This window comes from Lutjanus erythropterus, chromosome 5 (genome assembly GCF_056507025.1).
Source record: "Lutjanus erythropterus isolate fLutEry1 chromosome 5, fLutEry1.hap2, whole genome shotgun sequence".
Taxonomy (NCBI): domain Eukaryota; kingdom Metazoa; phylum Chordata; class Actinopteri; order Lutjaniformes; family Lutjanidae; genus Lutjanus; species Lutjanus erythropterus.
In genome coordinates, this window is record NC_139321.1 from 12,792,206 (window position 1) to 12,806,411 (window position 14,206).

General features: G+C 39.9%; 1 protein-coding gene across 1 annotated transcript; it reads left to right on the forward strand.

Annotated features, from left to right (window-relative positions):
* The first annotated feature begins 3,153 nt into the window (after window positions 1-3,153).
* Window positions 3,154-13,975, forward strand: LOC146326542 (long-chain-fatty-acid--CoA ligase 1-like). Its single transcript, XM_084718833.1, has 20 exons — window positions 3,154-3,440; window positions 3,924-4,038; window positions 4,636-4,700; window positions 5,154-5,255; window positions 6,083-6,200; window positions 6,303-6,478; window positions 6,738-6,770; window positions 7,165-7,216; window positions 7,416-7,489; window positions 8,429-8,506; window positions 8,644-8,778; window positions 9,232-9,366; window positions 10,326-10,421; window positions 10,592-10,664; window positions 10,768-10,856; window positions 10,943-11,059; window positions 11,185-11,328; window positions 11,429-11,533; window positions 12,626-12,697; window positions 12,858-13,975. The coding sequence occupies exons 1-20, from the start codon at window positions 3,246-3,248 to the stop codon at window positions 12,996-12,998; spliced, it is 2,115 nt and encodes a 704-aa protein (XP_084574959.1). The 5' UTR covers window positions 3,154-3,245; the 3' UTR covers window positions 12,999-13,975.
* Window positions 13,976-14,206: the final 231 nt, after the last annotated feature.

Genomic DNA, 14,206 nt, shown 5'->3' on the forward strand with positions numbered 1-14,206 from the left:
TGTACTCAAACCGATTAGTCAATTATCAGAGTAGTTGGTGATTAGTTTAATAATCTACTAATAATTGATTAATTGTTGCAGCTCCATTCAGAAGTGTTATCAGCAAAATGTACTTTAAAAATTATGTATAGTATCAATAGTAGCAGTATCACTGATCTTTCTATATCTTTCTGGAATATTACCTAGTTCCAGCTTCTAAATCATGAGAATTTTCTCTAAGGTTTTTTTTTTCTGCATCAATAAACTGAACTGTAATGGGCATTTGGGACATGTTGTGGATTAACCAAGTAATTGATGGACCCTTGCAGGGCTGCAACTAATAATTATATTTGATTAATCGGTGGATTATTTTTTCAATTAATTGATTAATAGTTGTTTGTTTTAAGTTGTTTGTCAGAAAATGGTGAAAAATGTCTATCAGTCTTTCCCATTCATGTCTTCAAATGCCTTGTTTTGTCCAGAGCCTAAAGATATTCAGTGTATTTGCGTAGAAGAGTAAAGAAACCAGAAAATATTCACATTTAAGAAACTGAAATCAGAGTCTTTGGACTTTTTCTTAAAACATTACTCAAAATATTTGGCAATAAATTCAATTGTAAATTAATAATTGATTATTCGATTCATTGTTGCAGCTCTAGACTCTTGTAACTCAGTAACTCAGTGAGTCAGCAGGACAGCTTGTTCTCTATTCTGTAGTTTTTTATTTCATCAACTTTTATCTCACTCTGTCTGATCATCTCTGCTGACCACCACAGTGTGACAGGTCACTGGGTGAAAGGTGAAAAGACGGAGCAACTGCCTGGACCTGTTGTAGATTGCAAGGCACTGAGTCTGTGAAGCCACATCTCTTTGTGTTACGTCGAATTTTAAGTAAATCAGGTGATACGGATGCGTTAAACAATCAGGGTGTTTTGATGCACAGTACAGCTTTGTGATTTTAAAGATGCTATATTTGATTGCAGTTTGAAACAGCAGCTAGAAAAACCCCGGTATAACGACAATTTGGTCCCCCAGCCTTTACTATCTCATTAATCTTGTCCATGGATAAATTCATTGATTGTTTACATCAAGTCTTTGAGTAAATCAGACTGACTGTCTTACCACAACCAACCAATCAGAGCCCTCCCTGGAGCCAGTCTGACCTTTGATTGGTAGATTAGCTGTGGTTACATATCACCTTGTAACAGAATTTGTGCGAGTGTTTTGTGCTGGTAGTACATCAGCGCGTCCTCCTGTGTGGCGGTTGCTGTAGCAGCAGTAACAACAGCGGGGTCGCTGTCATTGGATGTTGAGCTGGAAAAGGGAAAGCCGCGGTCCCACCTGACTGCTTTCTGTTGGCAGGTGAGTGGGGCAGAAATTCAATAGGAATAGAAAAGTACACCGGCTTATAGAAGAAGCTCTGCATCGTGCTTATAGAGGGTGGAGTCTTGTCATCTGTGGAGGTTGGCGCTGGTCTTTGTGAGTAACTATTAAAGCATCTTTATGGTAGACTTGCAGTTTTTTTTGTGACATTCGCCCTTGAATCGTAGTTGATCTAGGCTCTTTTGTGGAGGTCACAAAATGTACTGCGATGTCTGGAGTGCAGCACCTATGAGTTGTATGTAAGGTTTGTGTTTTTTTATGTGCAAATTTAAAAGAGGAGTGGCAGCACTTCCCACACCTCAGGAGTTAGAAAATAGGAAGTAGGGTTGCATTATTAATATTAATAAGGTATTTGGTGAAGAAGTTGATGAATTTTGTCCATATTGCCCAGCCCCAATTTACATTGTGTTATTTTAGAGACAATGTGTGGATATATCGTATATTGAAGCAGAGCCTAAAAATATTAAGATATTATTTTTAAGGCATATTGGCCAACCCTAAGCCTAACTGGTCCCTCCATGCTTTTTCCCTCTAAACATTCATGATCAATGACTATTCATTTCAACAAAGCAGGGAATGATGCTAATACAGGCTAATGCCATGATTGATTGATTTTATCTGATGCAATTTGTGTTAAATCAAGACAGCTTTGTCTTGGTATAAGTGTAAGCCTCAATCAGTTTTGTTTACTTCTGTGCCTAAGATCATTGTCTTTATCCTCAGGGTTCACATGGAGGTAAACCTGTCCCTGTGTTCTCACCTGAAGAGTTTATAATCTGTTTACGCTAAAACAGCTCTTTGATTCTGTCTCCTCGTCTGTGTGTGTGTGTGTGTGTGTGTGTGTGTGTGTGTGTTTTCTCATTACAACACTGAGAACCTGACCCCACCTATTAAACACAAACACACACACATACCATGGGAACCTGGCTCACTTCTATACTAGCCCAGAGAGAATCTGTTAAATATAGGATATATGATCTAATTATACTGCAATATGAACCACAGCTGAACAAGTGTTGTTGTGCTGCTGCAGCAGCAGCCTAAAGTTTCTGTACTAAACATTCAGATGTATTTTGCCTCAGACAAGGCTTGAGTGAGCAATGAACTCAGTTGACCTCCAGTTTTGACATTTCCATCTTGGAGGCATGGCATCAGAAGCTGCACACCAACTCATACCACGAAATGTATTAACCATGAAATTGGGCCCTGCTACTTCCCAGCAGCGTCCAGTACACCAGCTGTTTTTTTTAAACCAAGCCAGGACACACAACAATGATTTAAAAAAAAAAAAAAAAGAATGCACTGGTATCGGATTGGTTCTTGTTATCTGGTATTAGGAAAGAAAAATTTATCAGAACATCTCTAGCCAAAAATGATGGAGATGTTCCATTTTTATTTGGAAATACTATAAAACAAAGTGTCAAGGTAAAGCTCTGCTCATGTCTGGATACTGAAGACGTGAGTGTCCAGTATCTACACAGTATGCTTTATAACCCGAGGTAATAATTACAGTAGAGACAAACACAAAATCTGGGATGTGAGTGCTTGGCAGTTAAATGTAACAAAGTTCTAAAAGTTACAGATTAACAATACTTAATAGAAAAGTCAACTAATGAATACACTGTCTTCTCTTGCTCTTTCCAGGTCCCCTCCTGGCCAGCATCCCTCCACACACTCCTCCCCACAACGCGCACACACACTCTTAACCTCACCTCAGGGCCAGCAGAGAGCACTCAGTATTATCAGACACACCCTACTGCCACCATTCCAACGCGACTTTCATCTGACACTCACACTCACTTAAATTTACCACTCCGCCCACACGCACAAACCGGTTCACTTCCCACAAACCCACACTCGTCTTTTACCTCACCAGCAGCACCATGCTGAGCCAGGAATTCCTGCAGAAGCTGGGGTTGCCAGACATGGATGATGTCAGCCAGTACATCAGGAGCATCTCCACCCCCATGTTAGTCAGCGTGGGGGCAGTGGCCGCTGCGACTACCTACTACCTGGCAACACGACCCAAGGCCCTTCCACCTGCCTGCGACCTCCACATGCAGTCAGTTGAGATTCCGGTAAGTTTAAGGGCAAAGTCTGTCTGTCGGAGTCAAGTATCTAATAGACTGTTTACACCTGGTATTACAATGTGTCTTTATGTATATTGGATCTCACTTCCTGGCTCTAAATGCAAATACACACGCAGCTGAATGCATTGCATTTAGTGCTGAATTTACAAAAAGTATAAAGGATTGGAACTTGCTGTAACTGTTTCACAAAGCAGACGGTCTTTCAGTCTGGCCCAGGACACAGTGCATACACACAAATAAGACAGTGTGTTCCACCTCCGCACCACACGTCTTTGGTGCATTCAGTACTTACAATTGTCCCCCTGTGATCGGATCCCCCAAGATCACAAGAGGACAGCTTGCCCCACAATCAGCCAAACTGTAACTGTATGTGAATGAAATATTAAAGAATCAAGAAACTGAAACTGATGCTGGACATACAGGAGGATCAATCATAGCCTTTTCATGACCCACATTTGTTTCTTTTATCAGGGCGGAGAGTTTGCGCGCCGTTCAGTTCTGCTGAATGGAGAGGCTCACTTGACACATTTTTATGATGACGCCAGAACAATGTACGAGTTCTTCCTCAGAGGGGCCCGAGTCTCCAGTAAGTTGCAACTACTGCATTTATTTTGAGTGTTATATATTTCAGTTGTAGAATTTTTTATACTTTCACTGAGGTAGATCCTCTTTACTTAATATCATTTACATTTGCTTAAATTACAGGGCCGTATGCTTTTACATCGTATGTTACTGAACACTGTAAACACTGTTTAGACTAGCGATTTTAATACTTTCTCTGACCATTTCACCAAAGGACAAGCCAAAATCTCAAGGCACACGTATGTTCATGTTCATGTAAAATAGCCTCTGTAACCAACCTAAAACATAAGGTGTCAATCTGTCAGGACCTTTGATGTGTCACGCTTAAATAATTCTTAGCATCCGGTAACTGTTTGTGCATATGAAATAATGTTATAGTAAATTAAAATTCCAGTCAGAACTTTTTAGTTGTTTATTGCAATTCTAATGTAGAGTTGTCACAAAATCCCATGGCAGCAGAATGAAGAGGGTAGGAAGGTGCATGTGTCATGAAAATGTGCGTTTAGATATTAATTAGTTTACCTAAAGTTTTGCTTTTCTTTCTATTTCTCTTTTATTCTGTCTCCCCTCCCCCCTCTGTCTCTCTCCTTTCATCCTCAAGATAATGGTCCTTGTCTGGGCTCCAGGAAACCAAAACAGGCCTATGAATGGATGTCTTACAGAGAGGTGAGAGTCACCACGAGCAACTCACCTCATAAAAACAATATGGCCTCCAATTTAACAGCAGCAGAGCAACGAAAACAGCTGTTGACACATAGACGTGGTACCGGTGTTTGGGCCATGCAGAGGATGCATTCTGTAACACAACAGGACTGCATGAAAAGTAGTATTTTACTCCATTGTCAGAAACATGTAGCCTTAATCACCATATCTCAATTGTTTTGATGTAAACAAGAAGTTTCTGAACAAACAAACTAGAGGCTACTTAATGAACTTATTATCTGCTGATTCGGTTTGTGTGCTACAGTCAAGCATACTAGTGGAAAATGCTGTTAACGTGTATTTAATCTGGGCCAGATGCTCACTTAGTTTATCGTTTTAAGCTCTGTGTAATATTCCTGTTATATTTCTTTAAGAACTTTCTACTTTCTACCCATGCCTGTGTTTTTGTGTGTTTAGGTGATGGAGCGAACAGAGAACCTGGGTTCAGCGTTTCTTCACAAGGGACACTCAAAGTCCACCGACTCCCACATTGGCATCTTCTCACAGAACAGACCTGAGGTACCCTGTGCCAGTTCCCTGCTGAGTGCAAATAAACATCCTAAATCATAGAGGGTCCCCAAGACTTTGTGTACTCTGAGGCTACCAAAATTAGATTTGCACATTAACAAAAATGACAATTTATACAAAAGTCTGTATAAATTCTATATAAAAAAGACAACTTTCAGCATTGATACCTAGGTTCTGAAACATTTTTAGCATTGATAATGAGGTTCTAGACAATTTTTAGCTTTGATATATGGATTTTTTTAAAACCATTTTTACTGTTAATGTGTATTCTTAGCCATTTTTTGTCTTCATATTTGGGCCCTTTCCTTTCTTTGTGCTAACTCATTAGTAGTTGGCTGCTGAGAAGAACACCTCTGTGACCTCTCAAGTTCTGTAATAATGAATTATTATTTTTTTGGTAAGGATGAGTGTGTATAAGCTGCTCCGTTGGGTTGTTAAAAGAAAGAATGTTAAGCTTATACTAGAAAAAAAACATTAACCAAAGTAAAAGGTTCTAAGATTATAATTACAATTATAATTGTCGTTCATTTTTTACAACAAAGCTTTGTAATGAATGTGTGTGGGGCTGGAAGGGCTCAGCTTTTTGTAGATACGTGTAAGGTGCTCCAACGATAAAAGGGTGGGAACCACTGCTGTAGATTATTTATACCTATATTTACCACTATATGTGGTCAAAAATGACACTGACATTAATCTGGTCACCACAAGAGTGCATATTCACTTTATGTATAATGTTAACAATGCTTTTTATATATATCTGTAAAGGGATAATCATGCAATGCTTATTAATGTGTGTGTGTTTGTGTGTCTTTGTGTAGTGGACCATCACTGAGCTGGCATGTTACACATATTCTCTGGTGTCAGTCCCTCTGTACGACACACTGGGAACAGAAGCCATTGGCTACATCATAGACAAAGGTAAAGAACAGCAGCACCAACATGAATACACACACACACCCACACACCCACACACCTCAGTGCCCATGTTTGAGTTGTTGACCTGATCTGTCTGCACGTGTTTGTATGTTGTTCCTGTAGCTTCCATCTCGACCGTAGTGTGCGACGTCGTAGATAAAGTCGACCTGGTACTGGACTGTGTCAAGGACAAGAAGCACACGGTGAAAAGGATCGTGCTGATGGAGGCCCCCAGTGCCGAGCTGGTCAGTAGGGGGCGGCAGGCTGGAATCGACATCCTCGGCCTGGAGGAGATGGAGGTCAGCAAGCAGCTTTAGTCCACATCGCTGTTTTCCTTTTATTCCTTCATCACTTCTCTTCCTTTTTTTGTACGTTCAGCTATTTTTGTTTCAATCTTCTAACCTTCATTTTTACATGGCTCTCTCTTTCTTGTTAGCTTTATTTCTCCCTAGCTTATTTTTTATCATTCATTCTCATTCTTCATTCCAGATGTCTCATCTAGATTGCCTTAATTGCTGTTTCTTTGATGACTTTAGTAATGTACTTTTCTTCTCACAGGCAATCGGTAAGGCCCATCATCACGAACCAGTGGTGAGTAATCACTCTTGTTAAATTACCTCTCATTAGTAAATACTTAAGTTTTTGAAAAAAGTTAGTAAGTGCTTGTAATTTTATTTAATATAGAAATGTTACAGTAGGCCATTAAATTGACTGCAAAACTGTAGGCTGAGCTTATTCCTAAAAAGTTGGGATGCTGTGTATAAGATGTAACAAAGGTAAGATAAAGGATAGTGCAACATTTGATCGGGAACATTTTGTTAAACTGTTTTTAGTAAGCACAGCTCATTTGTAAAGGAATGCATTCTGCTTTCATTTACATTTTACTCTGTGTCTCAACTTGTTTGGGATCGAGGGTTGTAAACTGACAATGTTTTTTTGTGTTTTGCGGCACTGTTTGACCGTTGCTTCACTCTGATCCCTCCAGCCTCCACGACCTGAGGACATGGCTGTCGTCTGCTTCACCAGCGGCACAACAGGTAACACACACACACACACACACACACACACACACACACACACACACACACACACACACACACACACACACACACACAGAGACACAGACACACACACAGTAAACTGCACCCCATATAGTTTCATCTGTATTTGAAGTATATACTACATATATACGTTAACTCTAAAGATGTGTACATGTGTGTGTGTTTGTACTTTCAGGAAACCCAAAGGGTGCTATGTTGACTCATGGGAATATTGTGTCCAACTGCTCAGCCTTCATCAAAGTGACAGAGGTGTGGTTCTGATGCTTGAGCTGTTAAAGTCAGTCAGAGCATCTTTAGCTCTGCTTCTTAACCTCCTCTTTTCCTCCTCTACTATATTTTACAAATCTTTACATAGTTCAGCAGCTAAAATTTCACAAGAAAACATTCATTATGCAACTAAAAAAAAAAACGTAAAAATTGCAAAGTTTTAAAGTATTTCTACCTTCTCCTTCTTCCCTCTTCCTCCTCTTCCTTTCTCCTGCTTCATCACTTCTGATAGTAGATCAGGTGGTGTAGATCAAGGGAACAAATAATAAATGAACCTCAGTCACATTCTTGTGGAAATAATAAAAAAAAAAACTACTTGTGCTATGATGCAGCTCTGCTAGCTGCTACAACCCACAAGCTAACCATAAAGTGTGGTTTTACATGATGTGTGAAGTTAGCTGGTCACCCACATTCACATGTGATTGAATTAAATATATTTGAACATATTACAGGAAGAGGGTAGATAATATTGGGGTTTGAGTAACTTGACAGTGATTTAGCTTTGGTTTTTTTTTTATGGATGATGGACCAAAGAGAAGAAAATGAGGAAGGTGTGTGTAGTCTGTTGTATTGACACTTCAGACCCTCCACTGATTCAGGATCAATAAGTGCCATCATATATTAAGAGGAAGAACTAATAATAAAACTTTGTCTGAGGAGTGAGACACAGTAATAGACTTTCACGGACTTTCCTTGTCTCTCTAGTCTTGCGCTCAGACCACCCCAGAAGATGTCATGCTGTCTTTTCTGCCTCTGGCCCACATGTTTGAGAGGGTGGTGGAGGTACAGACGTTAATACTGACAGCTTTCCCTCCCTGTCTGTGGTGTATGTGCATGTTCCTGTGTTTGTGTCCATCTGCGTGTGTCAATGTGTCCCTGTCTGCGTGTTTGCATTCCTGTCTGTGTGCACACGTGTTTTAGGTTTGCTGTCCATTGGGTCCCAACGACGTCCATATTTCCTTCCTGCCCTTGGCTCATATGTTTGAGAGAGTAGTACAGGTAGTATGTGTTCCCTTAGCTCCCATAGTTACCCTTTGTTAAAGATAGATTGATATTCCTACAAACCCTGTGTCTCGACCTCTCTTCATTACATACTGAGCAGTTTTGATGACCTGTTAATTTTTCCCTTCTGACAGGGAGTGATGTTAGTGCAAGGCGCCAGGATTGGCTTTTTCCAGGGAGATATTCGTTGGCTGTCAGATGACCTAAACACGTTGAAACCAACTGTGTTCCCTGTGGTTCCCAGACTCCTGAACAGAATGTATGATAAGGTAGGAGGGTACAAGAATGATAGCCTTATAAACAAAAGTGTTGGCTCAGAGTTGGAAGGATTATTTGAAGCGGCTGTAGGAGATACTTGTATTTCCTACAGCAGGTGGCAGTCAACATGCCCCCAGTGTGGAGAAGCAGAGAGGACTATCAGTACGCAAGCTAAGCAGTGAACTGCTGTGGGCGGGATCAGCAGCAAAATGTATTTTGGCTGCTTAAAAAAATCTACACCAGTACTCCAACTGCTTCTCCAAACTGGGTTCGTGTCGACAGGTGTCTGTGCGTGCTTCTGAATGTCTGACCCTGCTCATATGAACATTGTAAACCAGTGTCATTTCAAGCTGTGTCATGTTCAAGACAGCTTTCATTTTTCATGAATGCAGCATAAACATTACAGATGATGCTGTTTGTAATACTTATGGTGAGCCTTGATGTGTGTGTGTGTGTGTTTGTAGATCTTTGGGCAGGCCAACAGCTCTCTGAAGCGATGGCTGCTGCAATTTGCGTACAGGAGGAAGGAGGCAGAGATGATGAAAGGCATCGTGAGGAGAGACAGCATCTGGGATCGACTCATCTTCCGGAAGGTCCAGGTACACAGAGCCAGCACAGTTACAACTCCTGTTATGTCACTGTACAGCTGAGTGCTATTTGTCCAGGATTGTTGTTTACTAGGGCTGGGCAATATGTCAGATTTATCTGTTTTTGCATGATGTGTAAAATGTCTTCATTGTCAGAATTTAGTTATTACGCTTTATGTTATTATATTGCACACAAAGGCCATTTGTGGTGTCTCCATGCACCAGAATCTGAATAAAGACACACACTAATCTGTAATCTCCATTTGTTGACAAGGTATCATCTGTGGTAGAGAGGTGAAGTGCTATTCAATCTGTCTCTACCAGCTGGGCAGCTGAGTTAAGCAGTTAGCGGCTGCCAGCAGATATCGGGCTGATATTTTTTTATCAAGAAGCACAAACAGCAGGAGCAGATGAATTGGTGTGCGGCTGTTTCTGTTCCATATGCGCTGAAACTGATTTCTAAAGTGTATGTGTGTTGTCTACTAAAGGCTCTGTGTCATGTGTGATTTTGGGCCATCTGAGATGAAAGTTGAGAGAGCAACGGCCCATTTGAGATTTACAAAACATAAAAGCCAATTACATGTTTCTGCTGTCATTTATTTTTTTCTATTTTTTTTTTATTTATTTTTTTTTTTTCTGCTGTTGAATTTTTAAAATGGATTTTTTGTGCTTTGAGCAACACAAGCTGAGTGCCACTTATTTCTGTTATATTTGAAGGCAGACATCTATGGTTGATACCTCCAAAAGTTGGGAACTCTTATAGTTACAGGCTTAACTCACACAGGGTTCCTATCTAACAGTAAAAGATATAGATTATTATCATATTGGAAGTGAATACGAGGGTTTTAGCAGCAAGTGGATGATTTTTTTTCTGTTTTTTACATCATTACATATTATACATATTACATAATTTGTTGGAGGTTCAACTGACAGAACTGTCAAGTATTAATGTAGTGTGCTGCCCTCTACAGGCCAGTCTCGGAGGTCGTGTGCGTCTCATGATAACGGGAGCTGCTCCCATCTCTCCTACTGTTCTCACCTTCCTCAGAGCTGCAATCGGCTGTCAGGTAACACAAACGCACTCGAGCTGAATTCAGCCCTGTTTCTTTTCGGCCACCTTTAACTGTAATTCTGCAGTGCACTGCAGTGGATAATCATCCACATTCCTTCACTGCTCTTTGCGTAATCGTGTTTGTAATATTGATGATAATGATGATAATCATTTCCTCTGTCTCAGTTCTATGAAGGTTATGGACAAACAGAGTGTACTGCTGGATGCACCTTGACCGTGCCTGGGGACTGGACTGCAGGTAATAATTACCAAATCTGCTTGACTTGAGTTGTAATTTATGAGACATGCAGTCTTGTTTAAGTGATGGACTGACTGAACTAAACTGGACTTGATGTCATCAGGTCACGTTGGAGCTCCTCTCCCCTGTAACTCAGTTAAACTGGTGGACGTGCCTGAGATGAACTACCTGGCTGCAAACGGCGAGGGAGAGGTGAAACACGAAGACAAACAGACGTCATGTTTTGTATTTATGATCATGTATTTCAGTAATAACTTTGTACGTGTTTTGGTTTCTAGGTGTGTGTGAAGGGCCCTAACGTGTTTCAGGGTTATCTGAAGGACCCGGAGAAGACTGAGGAGGCTATTGACGCAGATGGATGGCTTCACACCGGAGACATTGGAAAATGGCTTCCGGTAGGTTATGTTACATTACATCCCAAAGTTCATGACAGTTAGTTCAATTCTGCATCTGTCAGTCTGGAGACGTTTCATCAATATGTGAACAAAAAAATGTATTTTGTGTGGATGTGCGTTCACAGAATGGCACGCTGAAGATCGTGGACAGGAAGAAGCACATCTTTAAGCTGGCACAGGGCGAGTACATCGCTCCTGAAAAGATAGAGAATGTCTACGTGAGGAGTGATGCAGTGGCACAAATCTATGTGCATGGAGACAGTCTGCAGGTAGGTGTAAGAAAACTGTTTCCTGTTCACAATTCCTCTGACTCGGTTCCCTTTGATGAATCTTCACTGACATTATTGTTTGTACCGTGTTGATCGCAAGGCATGTCTGGTAGCAGTTGTGGTTCCCGACCCTGACTTCCTGTCTGGCTGGACCAAGAGGACACTGGGACTGGATGGCAGCTACCAGGAACTATGTGGCAGAGAAGTAATACTTTTCAGAGTTTAATTACAGTATGTAATGATTTCAGACTGCATAGGTACTGTTTCCCATGCCAACAGTCAGTTTCGTTCCCTTTAATACCAGGAATAAAACTGATGATGTCAGAAATGATCTTCATCTATTTCTTTCTGTTTCACATATTGGCTTGATGCAGGATAAAATAAAAAGTAACTAGACTTTTGTGAGAGAAATTGTTGTAACTAACATTTAATTATGTAATGAATATAGTTAAATAGCATCCATTAAAAAAATTAATTCAAAAGAACATATTTGGAACATGACAGGTGGTGCTGATGACTAATAGAAACAGGAGCATATCTATGTTTACAGCATCCTATGTCTTATGCTAACCTGTGATGTATTATATAGAGCTGCTATTCTGTAAGAGGGTCCGGTCCGTGAAAAGTGTCAGATTCATTCATTTAAATTATCATGATATAAAGAATGTTTTTTTTTTATTTTACAGAGGCTTCATAGTTTAACAAATAAATCTGTAAATCTAAAATAGTCCATAGATTTTGTTCTAAAACATCAAACTATAACTCTTAATAAATATAAATCTTCCTCCCACTAGTCATGCATGTTTCACCCACACATCACCCATTAATGGTGTAATCCAGCTCTCTCTACATGGGTATTCTGTGTTGACATGGTGCCAATCTTTTTAATACCTTTCTAATATTAATCTCTTTCTAATACATTTCTCTTATGTTGTTCTTTCACACAGATAAGTAGAGGTGGGGAAATAAAGGCTATGTCATACTATTCTAAGGGACATACATGAGTGTGTCCCCAGTATATTTTCTATGTTGTAAGTGATCCTTGTCTGAGAAAAAAATTAGAACCTCTGCCATAGAGAGCTGGGGAACATAGGACCCTGGCAACAAGTAGAAAGAAATTTTCACAAATATAAAAACTCCACGGATCCAAAGTTCATAATGCAAAGAGTCATAGAACTAGACGTTAGACTAGAAGTTGAGCCAAACACCCGTTTAACATTGCTTTGTAAAACCATAGCAGATGCACCGCCTGTGACATCAGTATTCTGAGGTATCTCCCTTTTTTCTGTCTGTACAGGAAGTCAAGGCAGCCATCTTCGAAGACATGGTGCGACTGGGCAAGGAAGGAGGCCTCAAGTCCTTTGAACAGGTCCAAAACTCGCTCATAGTTCATAAAGAGATTTGAAGTTTTTTTTTCTGTGTACCACTAGGTGGCTCTGTAGTCTTTGTAGTGTTCTTACAAACTGTTCAGGCATGAGATGCTGTTATCCTCTGTTAACACAACCTGCCAACATGTGTGTGTCCTTCAGGTGAAGGCCATCTGCATCCACACCGAGCTGTTCTCAATCGAGAACGGCCTGCTCACTCCGACGCTGAAGGCCAAGAGGAACGAGATGCGGCAACACTTCAGGTCCCAGATAGACGAGCTGTACGCCGGGATCAAAATGTAGGGGGAGAGCAAAATGGAAGGAAAGACACAAAAGCTCTACCAAAGGAGTTTTTAGATGAAGATGAAAGGAAGAGGCAGAGGAGGAGGCGCAAGCTAAAGCAAACAAAGGGAAGCAAATGAAAAAGGTCATCAACCTGTTTAGTCCTCGTGAACCGTAACACTAGAAACAATCATGCTTTTAATGGAACTTGATTAAGAGCATTTAGAACAAGACCTCTGAGCTTTCAGAGTAGATTTCTATTCAAAATCAATATGTCTGTTGATGGGGTTTTACCTATGTTATGTGCAGTACAAATTCAGCGATCATGTAATGATTCTAATCAGCTATTTTTGTGATATTAGCTTAATGAAGGGCATTTTAAAGGGACACACTTTTTTAACTTTTAAGGACAAAGAGGGAAGAGTCATGCTGCTGAAACAGGTTCACTGAGAGCTATATTTGGATCAGGAGCCATATTGATGACCCCACACAGCTTCACACACCACAACCTCAACATTTCACTGTCTTTGATGATTGTTTTTTTTTTTTTTTTTTGGGCAGTTGTCATGTTTTATTTTACTTTGTTTTTGAGTTTGTTCTGTATAACGTTTAATCCACCATGGAAAAAAGGATTGTTTCTGTTGGATTCTTAAATCTTTTCATAAATAAGCTTGGGTCCAACAGATTGAGCCATATGAAATGTACTCTAAACAAAGCTAGCTGTACACAGGGAATGCAGGTACCGAAGACCAATCAGGACTGTGTTAGTCTTTTAATTTATTTATGATGCTAGCAGGAAGGGAAGAGATTTGTTCAAATCAGTTTTATTAAATTATTATAGCATAGTAAGATGAGGCAATACAGCCAGAATTAAATCATCTTGAATGTTTATGGTTTTAATTTCATGGAAGTACTTTTGACTATGATCTTGCCATAATTGTTTTTACTGTCATCTCAGATTTGTTTTGTACAAATTTTAATTAAAAATCATCAAAAGAGCCATGTGTTTTCATGTCTTTTGCTTCATTGAGGCTGTGTGTACATGAAAACGGAATTATATCATCTTTATTCCAAGGGAGTGTTTATTTCATATTCATGAGGTAAAGACAATTTTTTATCCTAAAGTTATTTTAGTATATTCTTTTGTCAGGCTGTTAGACTACTTTCATCCTCAGCATTCCACTGAAATTTTGTTTTAATTTTACTTATCTTATTTATTCACCTATTTA

Excerpts from the sequence above, each read along its gene's own strand:
- LOC146326542 (XM_084718833.1), top strand. The coding sequence starts at position 3,246 with ATGCTGAGCCAGGAATTCCTGCAGAAGCTGGGGTTGCCAGACATGGAT. Across the intron at positions 11,060-11,184 it reads ACATTGGAAAATGGCTTCCG|AATGGCACGCTGAAGATCGT; the intron begins GTAGGTTATGTT and ends GTGCGTTCACAG. Across the intron at positions 12,698-12,857 it reads GCCTCAAGTCCTTTGAACAG|GTGAAGGCCATCTGCATCCA; the intron begins GTCCAAAACTCG and ends TGTGTCCTTCAG.